The sequence below is a fragment of the Sciurus vulgaris genome (genome assembly GCF_902686455.1).
Source record: "Sciurus vulgaris genome assembly, chromosome: 11".
Classification (NCBI taxonomy): domain Eukaryota; kingdom Metazoa; phylum Chordata; class Mammalia; order Rodentia; family Sciuridae; genus Sciurus; species Sciurus vulgaris.
The window spans coordinates 47,387,074-47,404,249 of NC_136472.1; the positions used below are offsets into that span (position 1 = coordinate 47,387,074).

The following is a 17,176-nucleotide window of genomic DNA, read 5'->3' on the forward strand; positions in this document are numbered from 1 at the left end:
TACTCTAACCTTCCTCTGCCTTTCTTTGGAAGAGATGGTTTTAAAGAAATTCTCTGACCTACTTTTTCTAGGCCCTTATTCCAGAGTGGTCTGACCCCAATCTGAGGAGGAGGGGATGCTATACAGAAAGGCCAAGGAAAATATGACAGACAGGTATTTCTAGGTCCTCCCCACAACTACTACATCGCTGCAGTCTCTAGCTACTACATTGTACATTTTTGTCCAGTCACATTTCTACTTGGTTTACCACTCTTCATCAAATATAAGCACAAAAAATAGTTTCTCGGTGTCTTTGCTCTTCGTTTCTGAAAGGTCCTATGTCATGTAAAACTTTGATTAAGTATATTTGTTGCGCTTTTCTCTGGTTTACTTTTTGTTATAACAATTTCAGCCATGATCCTTATGATGGAGAAGAAAAAATAAACATACCTTTCTGCCTCTATAAATTGTATATATATCCTACATCATATTTAAATTAAATATTTAAATTTAACTAATTAGTTAATTAAATTTAAGTCACTATTTCAAATGTCTGGGAACATATAGTATCATCAAACTTGTTTGTTCAATAAATAACAGGTATAATCACAAAATTATCAACATTGTATAGCAGATTTAGTATGTAATAGTTTCCCTTTTAATATTGTTTCTTTTTCCTTCTTGTTTTGTGAAACCCATAGAATGAATCTAAATTGAATGTGCCCAAAAATTGTAATATGGGAAGGAAGAATGGCAATTGGAATCAAAAAGTCTTTTCATTTGAAACCAAAAGTTAGGACATAGATAAAGTGTTCATAAACACCAGAAAAACAAACAAACAAACAAACAAAAACCAAGATGGGATAGTCAAAATGTTTTGTAACTACAGTAGAAAGGAAGATAAGAATTTGGAGTGAAGAAAGTGGACATAATAACCAAATGGAGAGCCAGACATTAGGAAGACCAAAGGAAACAAACAGAAGAAACAGAGTAGCACAGGAAGGGTTCAATACAGACTCTGAATTTTACTGAATACATTAAAACTGATTGTTAGTAAAACACTACCTAAGCAACCTTGAGTGAATAATTTCTCAGGCCTCGTTTTACACACATAAACACACAGAGTGTGTGTGCATGTTTATACATGTGTACACACAAACATACAATATTTCATATATGTCTAAGTTGTCTGGAAGAGGAAATGAGATAATGTATATTAAAGCACATAGCAAAATAGGAAATGCATAGGTATTACTCAATATATGTCAACTTTTTATAATATTAGAAATTTCCTAATTTTATTGATTCAAGATTATACATGTAGATGTGACAAGTAGTATTTTTTAAAAATCTTATATTTCAGGCATATTTAATACCAATATGTCATTTATTATGTTTGTAAATGCATAATACAAATATATACATTTTATATAATAACTGTACATGTAAACATTATATATGAAAGTAATGAAAAATATATAAATGTAAAATGAAATGAAGTGACTGATATTATACTTTTGATTTGTTTATAAATGTATAATACATAATAAATGTATATAGAAGTGTAATATATAAATGTATATATAAATATATGTATATAAATATATGAATGTAATGTGTAATATTACACATATTAATGTGTATTATGTTTAAGTAATGTGTAAAGTATATATAAATATAATATAAAAATATATATGTATATATAAATATATAAAATATATAAATGTAATACATAAATGCAATATATAAATGTAATATAAAATATATATAAATGTAATACTAAATTCAGAATGATTGATATTGCACTTCTGATTTTAAAAACCCAAATGGGAGCAATTTGACATGTTGCACCAAACTCTCTGCAGTTGCATAAAAATAAGTCAGTCTTCATAAACAGAAAGTCAGTTCAGAAAATTTTTCATGGCCAAAATTTATGTTTAAAAATCTTCCCACTCAGGCTGTATTTAATCATAAGCCTACAAAAGATGAAATGGAGTTCAGAGTTAATTGACAAATAGGTATGGAAATTTCTCCTTTTGAAAATCTGGTCATAAAACTTGATTTATTATGCCTTTCTTCATAGAGTAGTTGATAGTTTAAATTTTTTGAATGGGGAGTATTGTAAAAATTGTCTTGATTTTACCAAAATGAATAAAGTAGAAGTGAAAAATGAAAATCAAATGATTAAAGTTCTAAAATATATATGCAGCTGCACAATTATCAATTGTATAACAAATTAAACAAAAAAATCATTTTATAATCTCTCAGAACAACAATTTGTCATTGTATTGCATTTATTAGTTTTAATAATTATTTATGTGCCTACTTATTTGTTTGTGTTTCTTTAAATAAAATGTCCATAAAAAAAGAACTCTTAAACTCAATTTTCTTCTTATTGAACTGATGGAAATGTAAATTGTTATCATTCTCTTAAAAGTAACCATTATTATAATATTCGCAATATTATTATTACAAATAAGTTTCTTATTAAAAATAATGAGATTAAAAGTACGAAGTCATTTTTATTATAATGTAAATTAAAATAACACTCCTATACATATGTAAACCCACACATTCACAAACATTTAAGGGAGTGGTTAAGTCATTTTGGTGTATTTTTATCATAGAAGATTATGCATTTAAATATATATGAAAAATGAAAAAGAAAAGATCCCTTTATATTTTAAAATTGTTTCATATAAAATTTCATGTGCATATGGATGATATTATAAATACACACATTATATATGTCACATATTGGTTATGCCTTATACAAAAAACTAGATAAAAATACGTTATATGCCTAATTATTGTTTGTGCTTGTTGTGAGTGATGGTATTTGACGTGTTTGCTTATAGCTTTATATTTTGAAACTTTTCTACAGTGAGAAAATAATACTCTTGAAATCAAATATATATATAAATAAGTTATAAATAAGTGGGGAGTATTGTAGAAATTGTCTTGATTTTGCCAAAATGAATAAAATAGAAGTGAGAAATGAAAATCAAATGACTAAAATTCTAAAATATATATGCAGCTTATTTATATATAAATTATATATATAAATTAAATATAAAATACATATATAAATATGTGTCTGTATGTGTGTATACACACACACACATGTCGCTGCCTGTGGCAATTTGTTACCACCTGCAGCAACAATTGCGTGGGTATTTATCGGAAGTGGACTGGAAACTGAGCTACTTCTATTATCTTTCTCCTTAGTGCACTGCTTTCTCGCTTGCTCACTTGTTCCTTAGCTTATAGAGGAAGAAAGGCTTTGAGAGGAGAGAGAGAGAGAGAGAGAGGCTTTGCATAAGAGAGAAAGAGAGACTTTGCTTAAGAGAGAGGGGACTACACTTTCAGAAATCTATATCTTCTTAGTTCTGCTTCTTCTTCTTAAAGGTGCATCCTGCATCCTGCATCCTTCACTCTGCTATCTAGAGGTGTGGCTTTACTTCTCCGTTCTGCAATCTGAAATCTGCCTTCTGCGATCTGTCAGAGGTGCTACTTATACTTCATGCTTCCTATAGGTGTGTGTCTTATATACCTAAGGCAGCCAATCAGCTTAGGATTAGCACAATTGAGGCATGCCCCTCAGTACCAATCAAGAAAGAATGAGGAATATCTGTTGACCACTAGCACATTAACTAATTAACTAACTAGACATTAACTAATCAGACAAAAGTAGTTCACACCGTGTTAACATTAATTATGCGCCACCTCTTGGCTCAACGCCAGCCGCCATCCTAGGGTTACCCAAACATGTCTTCTGCACACACACATATGTATATATATATATATATATATATATATATATATATATATATATATATATATATAATATGAAAGGACAAGAAAATGGAGCATAAGTATTATAGGAATTTCAGCTGCAAATGTCATGAAGGATTCTAGGTAACTCAAGTACTAGCAGTGAGTGAGGTGTCACCTCCTTCTTCAGTGGAGAGTGCTTCCTGCAGCTGGCAGCCTTTCCAAAGCCAGACGGTTCTCAAGCTTTAATAAGGGCACTGAATTCATCATGGTGCCTTGCAATTGTCAGTACATACCATTGTTTTTAGGATAAAATTTCAATGCTCCATCAGCAAGTATTTCTCCTTCAGTCTCTGCATTTACCAAAAACATTATTTCTATTCAAAATTGATTAGATCCTAAGGGGAAATTACTTGAAATAGAATCTTCTAGTTGTCATCTCAGGTATCAGCAAAGTATCATCAAAGATAATTTGATAGACACATTTGCAAAAGTACATGGGTGAATTTCTGTGTGAATCTACTGTATAAATGGCACATACTTGAGTGTCTATGATCTGCTTCCCTGACTTGTATATTATTTACTGTTTATTCAAGAATTAATAAACTACTAAATTGATATTGCAATAAACAGCAAGTTTGCTGTCCTCATGACAAATGGATGAGTAACACTCATGATAGTAGAAGCTGTCTGTTGCCTCCTGACCAACAATTCACGTCCTTTTATGACTAAAAGAAACATGTTTGCACAACAGAATGTGAAAAATGCTAAGGTTTTATTTTGAATGGATCTAATGTGGTGAGATCTCTGTAAAACTTATCACTTTATGAGCATAATAACCTTGAGGGACACGTCCTCCCTTTTCTCCTCTCTGCACATCAGGATGAAGACACCTCTGACACATCTCCAGCGGCCATCATGAAACAATGAGGAATCAGTTTAGAGCAATTCAATTTGAGAGTGGTGGTATGAAAAGGTAGAATAAAGACAAATTGTAGTCTTGTCATTGTTGAGCTACTTGAGCAAGCAAACTATAAAAGTGTCATACTTTCAGACTTTGTATTTGAATTAATAAAAATCCTACTATGAAACAGTTTTTGGACAGTTAACACAGCTTCATTTTCCTCTCCCAATTTTGTATGTATATATGCATTGCTCCTAAAGTGGCATGAAATAACAAGGGTTACAAATAATGTTTTATTTTTAAAAATCATAGTTTTAGCAAATTTTGATTTAGGTAGCTTCTGAAAGTTGGTAAATTGAACTGCATTCGACTGGCTTATAACAAAAAAGAAAATCACAGAACATTATAGGATATTCTCGTTTTCTTCTCCCAACTCTTTTTTTTCCTCCAAACCTCTTAATTTGAGAAATAATATTCAAAAGAGTAAAAAATTCTCATATGATCTTTTGTCTTTGCAAAAGTCTCTCAGCCTAACACCTACAACTCATGAGTACCAAGGCACCAAGATTTGTTTTAAAACACTTCTGACTTTATGCAGTTAAATTAACTCAGAGAATTTGGAAGTTTTTGGAAATGATCACACACACACACACACACACACACACAGACACACACACAGATACACAGAGAGTTTTGTTGTTAATTTCAAGTGTTTTTTTTTTTTTTTTTTTGACTACAAAAGCTAAGTCCAGGCTGACTGGAAGAGTTAAGCTAACCTGAGTTCCAGTGTCTCAGCATGAAAGATAAAGGTAGAAAGCAAATGCCTTGGCTTTCAAATTCTATCCTAGCTATTTTTCAAATGAAATAGGTAGAGTGCTGGGAGGTGAGGTTACTAAGCATTAGTGAGAATTAATTAACAATTTGCTTGGGGTGCAAGGAAATATCTTGCTATAAATAAAGCCAAAGAAATGACAGGAAACATATATATGGAAGAGCAAATGGCAAGCTATGCTCAGACATACACACACACTGAATGAAAATGTGATAAGTATTTAATAAACATTGCTCAGCATAATAAGAAAGTATTCCTATGACTCCAAAGCCAAGAATAAAGATACTAAAGAGGAAACATGAGTCATTTCTCATTGTTCTTATTGGAGAAATTGATAATTTTTTCAATTAAAAAAATAGGGAGTTGTTCTTGTTTTAAAACCTAACTTTTGTAGTTTGAGATGATTACTGTAGTTAAATGTGCTTAAAATGTATTGCATATAAATTAATTTAAACTTATTTTAATAACAAATTATCATTATTACTCACAAAAATCTAAAGTTATATCACTCCCTTTCATTTGGCAAGGCAGATGTACAAAAGCATATTAGAATTATCTGACTTGTATCTCCCCTGCCCAAGAGGGAAAAGGAAACTCTCTGTATTCATTGCTGCTATATCAAATTACCACAAACATAGTGACTTAAAATGACCCAAATTTATTCTCCTATATTTTTCAATATAAGGAGTCTGAAATGAATTTTATGGAACAAAAACCAAGAGTTGGCAGGGCAGCTTCTTCTAAGGCTGGGGAGAATCTTTTTCCTTATTTTCTTTTCCACTGCTTCTGTGAACTAGTGGTTTTTCTTTACGCTTCTTGCCTCATTTTTATAAGTATGCATATAGTTAAACTACTGCCTAACTGAATAATAAAGATAATTTTCCATCTCAAGAAACTTAACTTGGGGCTGAGATTGTGGCTTAGCGGTAGAGCACTTGCCTGGCATGTGTGAGGCACTTGGTTCAGTCCTCAGCATTACATATAAATAAATGAATAAAATAAAGGTCCATCGACAACTCAAATGTAATATATATATATATATATATATATCTCCAGTCCACTGCATATACAGATTGTGTCAGAATCCTAGTTATTCATAGGATTTGACTAGGTAGTTTTGTAATGAGAGTACCAGTAACCAAAATCAAGCAATAATAATGCAATATGAGGAGTCTTAGTAATAAATAAATTTCTTTAGGGACCTCTGAAAGTCAAGACTGTAGGTCACTAGAAAACCTCTTCTTTGGACTTCCCTTAATATATGCTCTAGTTCACAGAAATCTTGCAAAAGACAACATTTCCCCATGTTGAATTAAAGTAATTGGAATTGCAGAGGAAACTTAAATACTTTGCAACAACATCTGCCTTTGATAAGGAACATACACAGGAAATTATATTTACCTAAATTAATTGTGCAATAAAATTAAAGTATCTTCAGTGCTTTAACTTGAGACTCCAGTTCTTGACAAATTATAGAAATTAAGTTTAAGCTAAGTAATGTTTTTGACATTGTGCTAGAAACTTGGAGGAGAGAGGAAGAAAGATGCTCACCTTAAATAACAAGTCCTTCTTCCCATAACGAAGTTCCTTCAGCTGGGCTTGGATTTTTTTTGACTGTAAAAGCAGAAGCATAGATTAGTACCTAAATTCACTTATATTTCAAGCTTATAGTTACAAATTCCTACAGACTGTACAAGAGCAAATTTGTGGTCAAGCAAAATAGAACTCTACTTGTTTGGAAATAAAACACACACACTCTCTGTTTTGAGCATCAGACATTCCAAGGTCTGAGATACAATGAGAAAAGCCAAAGCCTATTTTTAAAAAGTCATATTTTTAAAAAAGTATTACTTAAAGAAATTTGCTTATTGCTCTTCACCTACTCTTTAACTAACCACAAAATTTCTGTCACCCAGGCATTGCTGAAAATATAATCTTAGTTGTTAGATATAGTCATATATATGTATGTCTCAGTTGTCACTGTTTATATAATTTTAATTATTTTCAATTACTAACTATGAGAAACTTTAAATTGATGAGCACATTTGAATTTTCCACTTTTCTAATGGAGAAGGCAGCACAAATGTGACAGAAGGTAAAGAGTGCTATTCTACTTAGGAAGAAAGCCATTTTAAAGAGGGTGGATGTAAATTCAAAGCTGTTAAAGAGATCTCTCATAGAAGACAAATTTGACTACCACCCTGAATTAGGTTCTAAGACACAGATGATGAGCATGCTTTCCCAAACTTCCAGAAAAGACTCAGTTTCCAACATTCTAATGTAAGGGCCTCATTTTATTGTATTTTTATACCTTAGACTTGGGGTCCTGATGTTTTACTCAGGAGAAACACACACATGCACACAATTATGGCCAGGAGAAGAAAAAGAATGATAAATTTTTGCTTCTTCGGCACATATACTAAAATTGGAATAATACAGAGACAAGGAGTAGGGGAGGAAGAAACGAAGGAAGGAAAGTGGGAAGGAAAGAAGGAAGGACAGAAAGAGTTTGAGAATTTGACATGTAAACATTTCTGTACCACAACTGAACTCTAAACAAGGAAGCAACAGGAATTTGTAATTTCTTATAAAATAATTAATGTTTTCTCGTTTCTATACCAATTCACTATCTTCTAGTGATAGGAATAGTGAAGTGCATGAAGCATAAGAAGACAAAGTGTTGTTATCGTGTGCCCATGTTTACTAGTAGTTCTTCAGGATGAAAATTTTCACTTGAGCCACCAGCCACTTAAATTAATATTTTAAATTCAGAATTAACAATTTCTATAACTCTGGTCCCAACAAATTTTCACAAGTGTCCCCAAAATAATGATATTTTGGATATAGCTTCTCTGTCTCATATTAATTTTCTAAGGTAATTTTTATTTACCTAGCTATTATGTCGTGCTACTCATTTCAGTAAAGGACAATTTCTATTAGGTTTCACAAATTGAATGCAAAGTTGATTGGCATTTTCCTATTTTGTTCCAGTATGGTGTCTGTTAATCATTTACAGCCAGACTAAATAGTCTTTTAGGAAAATATATTGTTTTCCTAACTAGTGATGACAAGTATTGATGTGGAATGGAGGTTACTACTACATCAGGTTTAGGTAATTTGCCCAACTCCATTTTTGCCTTTCACTCGGTTGATGCTCTATCTTTCAGAAAGAAATCATTGTAACATTTGGGGTACTTATTTTTAATGCATATTTATTCTGTGTACATAGAATATATTTTAAACTTTTCTTTAAAATTTTAATCAATATTAAAACATCAAGTATTGCATTACGTAATAATTCATTCATTAACTACAAAACCCAGATGGTGTTTTTCTGCTTTTAACAACCACGACTTGGGAGATTTCTTGAGCTTTATTATCATGATGTAAAAATAACTTTCAAAATTTGTTCTTCCAGTCTCTCATCTCTTCTGTGTAACATACTCCCGCAATTTTCTAACTTTCAGTGAATTACAAGCAAAATCTGTTCTAAGCATTTGATGGCGAATTATGGAAATAATTCCATACATTCTGAGTTAGCATATCTGTTTCATAATGTAAATTAATCTGAAGCACAACTTAGATGTTGGCTGTTTTATCTTGTTTGCAACATTTTGAAAATATATTAAAGTCATCAAAAAAAACCTTCAAATAATTGAGAAATTACTATATTTGGAATTTTTATAATGTTACTTTTACTACATAAACTATTATAAATGTAATTCTAAATGTTGATGTGCATATGTCATGAAGTTCTCACCAGTTTGCAGCAAATTTAAATTTGGTAGCAATGGCCATAACTATAAGAGGAGGAAGAAGTGGGCAGCCATGGCAACTGTTCAGCCAGGCTTATTATTTGGCCAGTTTAGGAGAATATTCTAATCTGAGTTTCTTCTTTCCTACAATTTATGTTCACATAGCATTTCTTTTATGAAATAATAATGGTGGTGGTAGTTGATATTATTTGTAGTATCCTCCCTTGTTAATGTTTTACTATGACAAATTAAAACACATTTTATTGATGTATGAATACTAATTGCTTAGGGTTACTTTTTGAGAAGGCTCCTCTCTGGCTCCTTAATCAGCAGAAAATATTATTATTTGAAATTTTATTGTGACAGAAATATGCCTCCCCTATTATCTAGAATGTTAAGTTCTAAATTTACTCCACAGGTAGTTAATAAGATGTGGCATAAGAATAAACTGTAATAAATATATTATAATACTTTTCAAATATTAGGCAATACCAATATGAAGCATAAAGCAATGCATAAATAAGAAGTGTGTGATAATATATTCTTCACATCATGGATATGGAGAAAAAATGCAAATCATTCTTGAATTAAGAGACTAAAAAGGGGGAGCTTATTTTCATCCCTAAACACCACAAACACTTTCTTTTAGATGCTCTCTTTGCTTTCATTTGCTGAGATGCTGTAGGGACTTGGGAACATGTTGACTACCTCAGAATACTGTTTCTATCTAGATGCATGACTAACTATTTTGTAATATTTAGAATATGCAGAAACCACACTTGTTCTGTTCCTAGGACATATATAAACAATATCAAATCTCTTTCTATACAAATATAAAAAGGCAACCAAATGAAATTAGACACAGGATCCGATCTACAAAATCAGATCTTTCATCATATGAAGCCTTAACATTTAGTTTCTGTGTGTTCAAACTATTTGTTTTGTGAACAATTTCTTGCTCATTTTGGGAATAATATTAGAAAGATACTATTAAAATTACATTGCATGCTATGTTTGAATTGTAATTCTTGGGAAAGATTTTTTATTTGCTTGTTTGTGAAGGTGTATTATCACCTTGGAGAAAAAAGAAATCCAAGTTTGGGCTGGGCATGTGACCACTGCTCTAATAACATTTTCCAGCATCCCTTCAACTTGGCTAGGCATGTGATGTAGTTCTGGCAAAAGGGTACATGAAGATTGATGGACTATTTCCTCCTTGGAGTACAAAAGAGCAATGCTTTAGCTCCACCTGAAATCTTACCCTTCCTTCTCACAGAAAGATGATAATGACTGAAAAAGTTGTTTGGATTCAGGTAGGGTAGTGTTGGTTCGATGTTTAGAAGATGACAAATCTGTTTGAAGAGCTCTCTGACTTATTTCTATGCAATTTTGGAAAATGAGTCAAACTTTCAAAATGTATGTGTAATCTACTGTTCTTGTTCTACCCAAAATACTTCCTCCCTAACTCCTTCATAGGTATTAGGTCTTCATTGTGGTATAAAACATTTCTCATACTTATTCCTTATCAGTAACAGGTTTTCCATGGAATAAATCTCTAGTGCAATTATTCCTTCCTGTGTGCATTTTGTAGGACACAACTAACACAGTGAATTGTATCTCCTCACCTTGAGGAATAAAAGATCACTTCTAATATTACCACTACTAATTAATAGCTAATATCAAAGAGCTAATATCAAAAAGTACTTAATATGAACTAAATTACTACATTAAACACAGGATTGTAGAAAGATCTGGAAATGAGAGGTGCAGGAAGTTAATTGTTTTAGTTAAGCCTGGATAAACCAGAAAGACTTTTTTCTTCCCTGAGAAATGAATGAGACAATTTTACTGCACAGCAAACAGAACACATGAATGAATTCATTTTACAAAGTTCATGATCACTCCCAGCATCCTCATTCTGACAATCAATTATCAGTACAAAACTTTGTAGAGCTCACAAAGGAAAAGTTAACTTCCAGGAATTTTCTATTAAGGAAATTCTGATAATAGACTTAAGGGAGGAATCTAGGATATCACCCCTATGAAAGCAATATTTAGCTGACTTTATTTTTTTTTTTCTTCAGCTGAAAAACTTTAAAACATTCAAAGATAACCAAAAGTTTAAAATGTATATTATTATTCTATTACAAAGTTTGCTTTTGTGTTAGGGAAAAAAAAAAAAACTGGATGTCTAAGTTAAAAAAAAAAAATCTGGCTTGAATATTGTTTTTATCCAGTTTAAGCTAGAAGAAAAGAAAATTTACTCACCTCTTCTGCATGGATCCCACAAAGCTTGCTTCCTGACAAAAGTTTGTTTTTCAAGCTTTTGTTCTGAGGAAAGAAACATAGTTGTATGTTCAAAAGTAATGAAATATTAAGAATGTCCTTAGTTATATTAACATTATGTTTAGTTCATAGATTAGAACTTCACAATGTATAGAATTTGTAAAAAGCTGAATTAAATCTGTAATGTAAAGTAGGCTTTTTATTTAACAAAATTTATTTTATGTATTAGCATTAACATACTCATTTAAAAAGATAAAACCACTCAGCCTTATATTTAACTTCAATTTTTTATATTATATTTATTATTTTATAGAGTAATATTAGTTTAAAATCAGTAATGCATGATGGTTTTTTAAAGCACCATCTGAACTGCAGGCATTTATTCCCACTGCCATCTCTGTGTTGATCATCTTGTACGTATTACAGTCTTCATTCACTCTGACAGTCAAAAACTTTCAGATTCCTCCTTACATCCCTTATCTCTGGACATTGCTCTTTCAGAAACGGTTTATACCCCACCATAGAACTGCGCTCTTTCTGTTGAGTGGAAGTATAGAGAGATCTGTTAACTCTTTAAGTCTCTTATAATTGGTGCATAGGAAAATACTCGTTCCTCTAACACTGCTTATTAACCATCTGAGACTAACCACATACAGATTTTTTTTTTTTTTTTTTTTCTTTTTGGTGATGGGGATGGAACCCAGGGCCAGGAGTATGCCAGGCAGGTTCTCCACCACTGAACTAATACATTCTCAGCCCAACAACTACAGATATTTATGTCTCTTATGCCCAGTTTTTTTTTCTTTCTTTTGCCCCAGTAAATGAGGAACAAGGACCAGATGGGCAAATTAATGGACAAAGAATAACTTTTAAAAGCACTCAGAATTTAGACCACATACTGACTTTAAGGGGTAAAATATGAACTGGGACAGTATATCTCTTACATAAAACATAATGGCTCTAAAGAGACTCAATGTGATGAGTAGCTTGAGCAAACTGAGCAACACTGAGTGCAGACTGAATGAACAAATGGATGAATACATTTAATACCATAAATCCCATATGATAATTTTCTTTCTTCCATTAAATTTTCTATTTTTAAAAATTTAATTTGTTCTTTTAATGGTAAATATGATTATATAAAATATTGGGATTTGTTGTGACATACTTGTATATGTACATACAATAATTTGGTCAATTTTACTCCTAATGTGATTTTGAACACTGTTTCCTATTTGTTTCCCTTTTATGCTTTGAGGGGGTGCAGATGTCCTCTTTGAAAGTTTGTTTACTTTCCTCTGTAGTTAATTATTAAAACTTTAGAAAACTCATTTAGAATTCTAGTACTGTGAAATGTACCTTGATTCATTCAAGTAACAACCTTTTGGGAATAACTGTACTTATACAGTGATGAACATGATTAAGCGTGAGGAGAATCTAATGCACATCATTCCTACATTTATAAATATTACCACAAAAGGCTATGTACTCATATGTTCTAATTCTGCAATGTTGCTTAAATTGTAGAGCAAAAAAGATATCTTTAGAATTAAGCCCAGATGGTAAGAGAATTTATGTACCAATATAAAGCATCCCCCACACCTGAGTAACTTTATTAGATATAAGAAATGACTATAAATTAATAAAATCAATAACATATTTATACTTTGGTCTCTGCAGTCTATACTACCTAGAATTTGCATTTCCACTTAAAATTATTTCTTTATTTTTCTTCTCCCTCTGTCTCTGAAAAAGAGGATGCTGTCATTAAATTCTAAATATTGATTTAAATAATGATCATTTTACATACTAATATCAATTCTTTAAAAATGATATAGTTGAATATTTTCCTGGGAAAGAAACATACATTTTAAGAATGATGGACTAAAACGCAACCATTTTTAAAGTGCTATTTATCATTTATCTCTGATGATTACCTGGTTTAATTTCGAAAATAGATTTTTCTTTAATTGTTTGAAACAATTTTTTTCAGTAATAAATATGTGTCTCCCACATTTATAGAGTCATAAGCAGTGCTAAGCATCCCACACACTTTATAAAGTTTGCCCTGTGCCACCAAGATGATCAAGGATTGATGCTGTGGCAATGCAGGTGGAACAGTTAAACAGCTTAATTTTCTGTGAAATTCTTAGAGCCTTTATTATATTGTTTATGGTACAAACATTTTCTATAATTCTTTAACAATGGGTTATTTTTGATTAGAGCATTTATCTTTCACTAGAATTAGAGGAATAATACTGTAAGTATTAAGTGATGTTAGGTTTTTTAAGGGAGGCCAAAAAAATTCACACTAATATATTTTGTTAGAATTTAGGTCATTGTTTTTAACTTTTATAGTGTTGGAGAAAAAAAAATTCAAACATTTATTAAAATGGTAAAAGAAGACTTTATTCAGAACTTTTATAGTAGGTGTCAAGAGTATTGCAATAAAAGGGAGAGATGGGACTCAACTGAAAATGTAGTAAAAGCAGTTGAGAATGTATAGTTAACAACAAGAATTAGGAGTTTCTAGAGATGGGAATTTATTTAGTAGGAGTCACTATCCTGAATAGGACAATCGTGCTAAATAAACCTTACAGGATTATTGCTGAAGGCAAAATATCAAGATTAGGGATGAAAAATTAGATTACATTCAGATACCATAAGTGAGGGATCTTCCTAAATTGATTTGCAGAAGTCCTGCTACAACTGAACAAGGCAGACCAAAGACAAAGCCCAGTCTAAGGGTTCAGAAGAGTCAGACTAAGGTTTAGTCAGAGTCTTTGTAGTATTTTCATTTCGTATCTAACACGTTCTGCTCACTTCAAAGTCCGAAAGAATTTTATTTAAATATTTCCCTAAAAGTCTCAGTTTTTGATTACGCTCTTATGTATAATTTTCATAAAGTTAGTCTGCTCCTTTAAATACGGGTATCCAGGTACTTTAACACCATCCAATGAAGGGACTCTTCTGTGTGTACATACATATCTAAGAGGCTTTAACAAAAATTAGTTGAGTAAACAACTCCTTGGCACCAGACCTTCCCTCTTGTTATGAATAAGTAGATAACTGGACCAAATATACTAAGCAAATGTTTCATATATGACAACTGCCAGACCGTGGTCCCAGAGAGAAGAGCAATAAGCAAGTGATCCTTGTAGTCTCTCTGGTTTTCTATCTAGAGCCAATTTGTGAGTTATAATGCAAAAGAAAAAACCAAAAAGAACACAGAAGTCTTTTTGGGGGGGATGTACAGGGGATTGAAATCAGGGCACTTGACCATTGAGCCACATCTCTAGCCCTGTTTTGTTTTTATTTAGAGACAGGGTCTCTCTCAGTTGCTTAGTGCCTCACTTATGCTGAGGCTGACTTTGACCTTTTGATGCTCTTGCCTCAGCCTCCAGAGCAGCTGGGATATAGGCATTAGTCACCAAGCTTGGCCCCTTATTTCTTCATATGAATGAAAATTTGCATATGTATAAAGTGACATGCAACAACACCATTTAAAGAACCAGTAGACAGGAACTGCAAGAAGCAAAATCATTAGCTCTGATATGAACATTCAATTTCCAATCAGTCAAAATAAAAAGATTTAACAACTAAGGTATTTAGTAAAGAACCCAGAAAGGACTGACTTACAAATAAAGCTAAAATTCATTTAGAGAATGGAGGAGGGAAAAGGTGAGGGGAAGAGCAAGTACTGAGAACCAAAACAGAGCAAATCATATCTGCTGCATGTACGATTATATTAAAATGAAACTTAATATTATGTATAACTTCAATGGATTTAACAAAAACTCATTTAGATCAATCTTACATGGTTTAAAAACAAGATTTAAAAGAATCACATTGAAAAAGTGCTAGTCAGTGAAATAAAACGTGAACATAGAAGGAATAAAGTCAAGTTACCCAAAAATGTTATATTCACAGTTGAATATTCACTCAAGATGTTAAGACACAAAAAGAAGCAGGAAAATGAGATCCTTAAAATACAGGCAAATAAAAAAAAATCTGTCAATAGAAAATAATCATGTTCAAAGAAAGATGGTGGCCTTGATTTAAACTAGCATTATGTTATGTTTATATTATATTTTCTTATTAAAAGGTTTGGATCATAATTCTGAAAGACACAGTCCTAGAAACAGCATTGCCAAATGTTGAAATCCTGAGAGATTGAAATCCCCAAAGTCCAAAATTCTAAAAGTTAACAATTTCAGAGATATTATTCTGGAAAAAATAATTTAAGTTCTTTATAGATCAGGGCACTTGACCATTGAGCCACATCTCTAGCCCTATTTTGTATTTTTATTTAGAGACAGTGTCTCTCTCAGTTGCACATTTACAAAGAATATTTGTTTGAGAAACACAGAAACAGGGTGGAACACTTCACAGGCCATTTTACACAATATAATAGGAAATAATAACATATTTTTCAAGCATAAATGTCAGCTATTCTAACTGTTATGAGCAGATGAACTACATTCACAAATTAGGTCAGAAAATGAACTGTATAACTGCATACCACTATGGTTTGAAATTGTGTGCAACATGATTTGTCAGTTCAGTCATCTGAAATTCCATGATGGACAACCTCGCTCTTTGGATGAGATTGACCCAAACCCTCAATGGGTCACCACTGTATATACAATCACTTTGAAAGAGCTGCAGTCGAGGATTTTTGTTTTGAAAATGTAGATGTATCAAAAGGACAGAACGTTCACTGTATAATAACATTTATACCTACACGAACCATGCTAACACCTCAAAGTCAACATTATGATAATGTACTTTTGTTCTGTCAATTTGTAAAAAAAAAAAAAAAAAAAAAAAAAGGATAAAATGAATTAGATATCTCTAAAGAACTTTCCTGAACTTGTACCTCCATATTTCCAATACAGGGACAGAATGGTGCCTGCAAACACTCAAGGTGAGTCTTTCACACAAAATCCACTCAGACTCACACACAAACTGCTCTGCCAAGACTCTCACAAACACTTAAAAAAGGTTTTACTAGCATTCTAGGTATGTGAGCTAACTAGCATTATTCAGCTTTGTATATCACTAACACGCACTCATCCCTTTCTCAGAATTTGTCTTTATACTCAATTATATAGTCTTTTATTTTTTTTTTTACTTTTATTAACATAGGAAATGTGGTTTTCTGGACTTCCATTTGTAAGGTTTCAACATTTGAGAATTTCACCACTATTCAAAATCGTGATTTTGGAGACTTCAAACTTCGGGAATTTTGATCTTTAAGGATTTCAACATTCAGGATGATGGCATTCTGTATCTTGTCTTTCCAGATCATGAACAGCACTCATGATGAAATAGACTTCCAGTTTCAGCACAGAATACAAAGCATTGAGAAGTTCTTCCATCTTCTATATCTTTGCCAGTATTTCTTTCTTTATTCTTCTATTAACTTGAAAGAGGTATTAAAATATATACAATTTGGTTGTGGGTCTTTCAAATCTATCAGTTATTGCATCAAATGTTTTGACAGTCTCATTGGGTGCTTACAAACTTAAAAACTTTTATCTTTGTGAAGAGTTGCTGTCTCTAGCATTAACATAAAGCCCTTCTTCATTTCTGCCAATAATTTTTATAGTGCTGGATTTATCTGATACTAGAAAAGCCAGCTGT

General features: G+C 31.8%; 1 protein-coding gene across 1 annotated transcript in view; it reads right to left on the minus strand.

Moving 5' to 3' along the window:
- LUZP2 (leucine zipper protein 2) overlaps positions 1-17,176 on the minus strand; it is a 535,025-nt gene that overhangs the window by 155,055 nt on the left and 362,794 nt on the right. The window contains exons 6-7 of the mRNA XM_079101896.1: positions 11,513-11,575; positions 7,041-7,103 (exon numbers count right to left, since the gene is read on the minus strand). Of these exons, the coding sequence (XP_078958022.1) occupies positions 7,041-7,103; positions 11,513-11,575 (126 nt within the window). The remainder of the gene's footprint in view (positions 1-7,040; positions 7,104-11,512; positions 11,576-17,176) is intronic.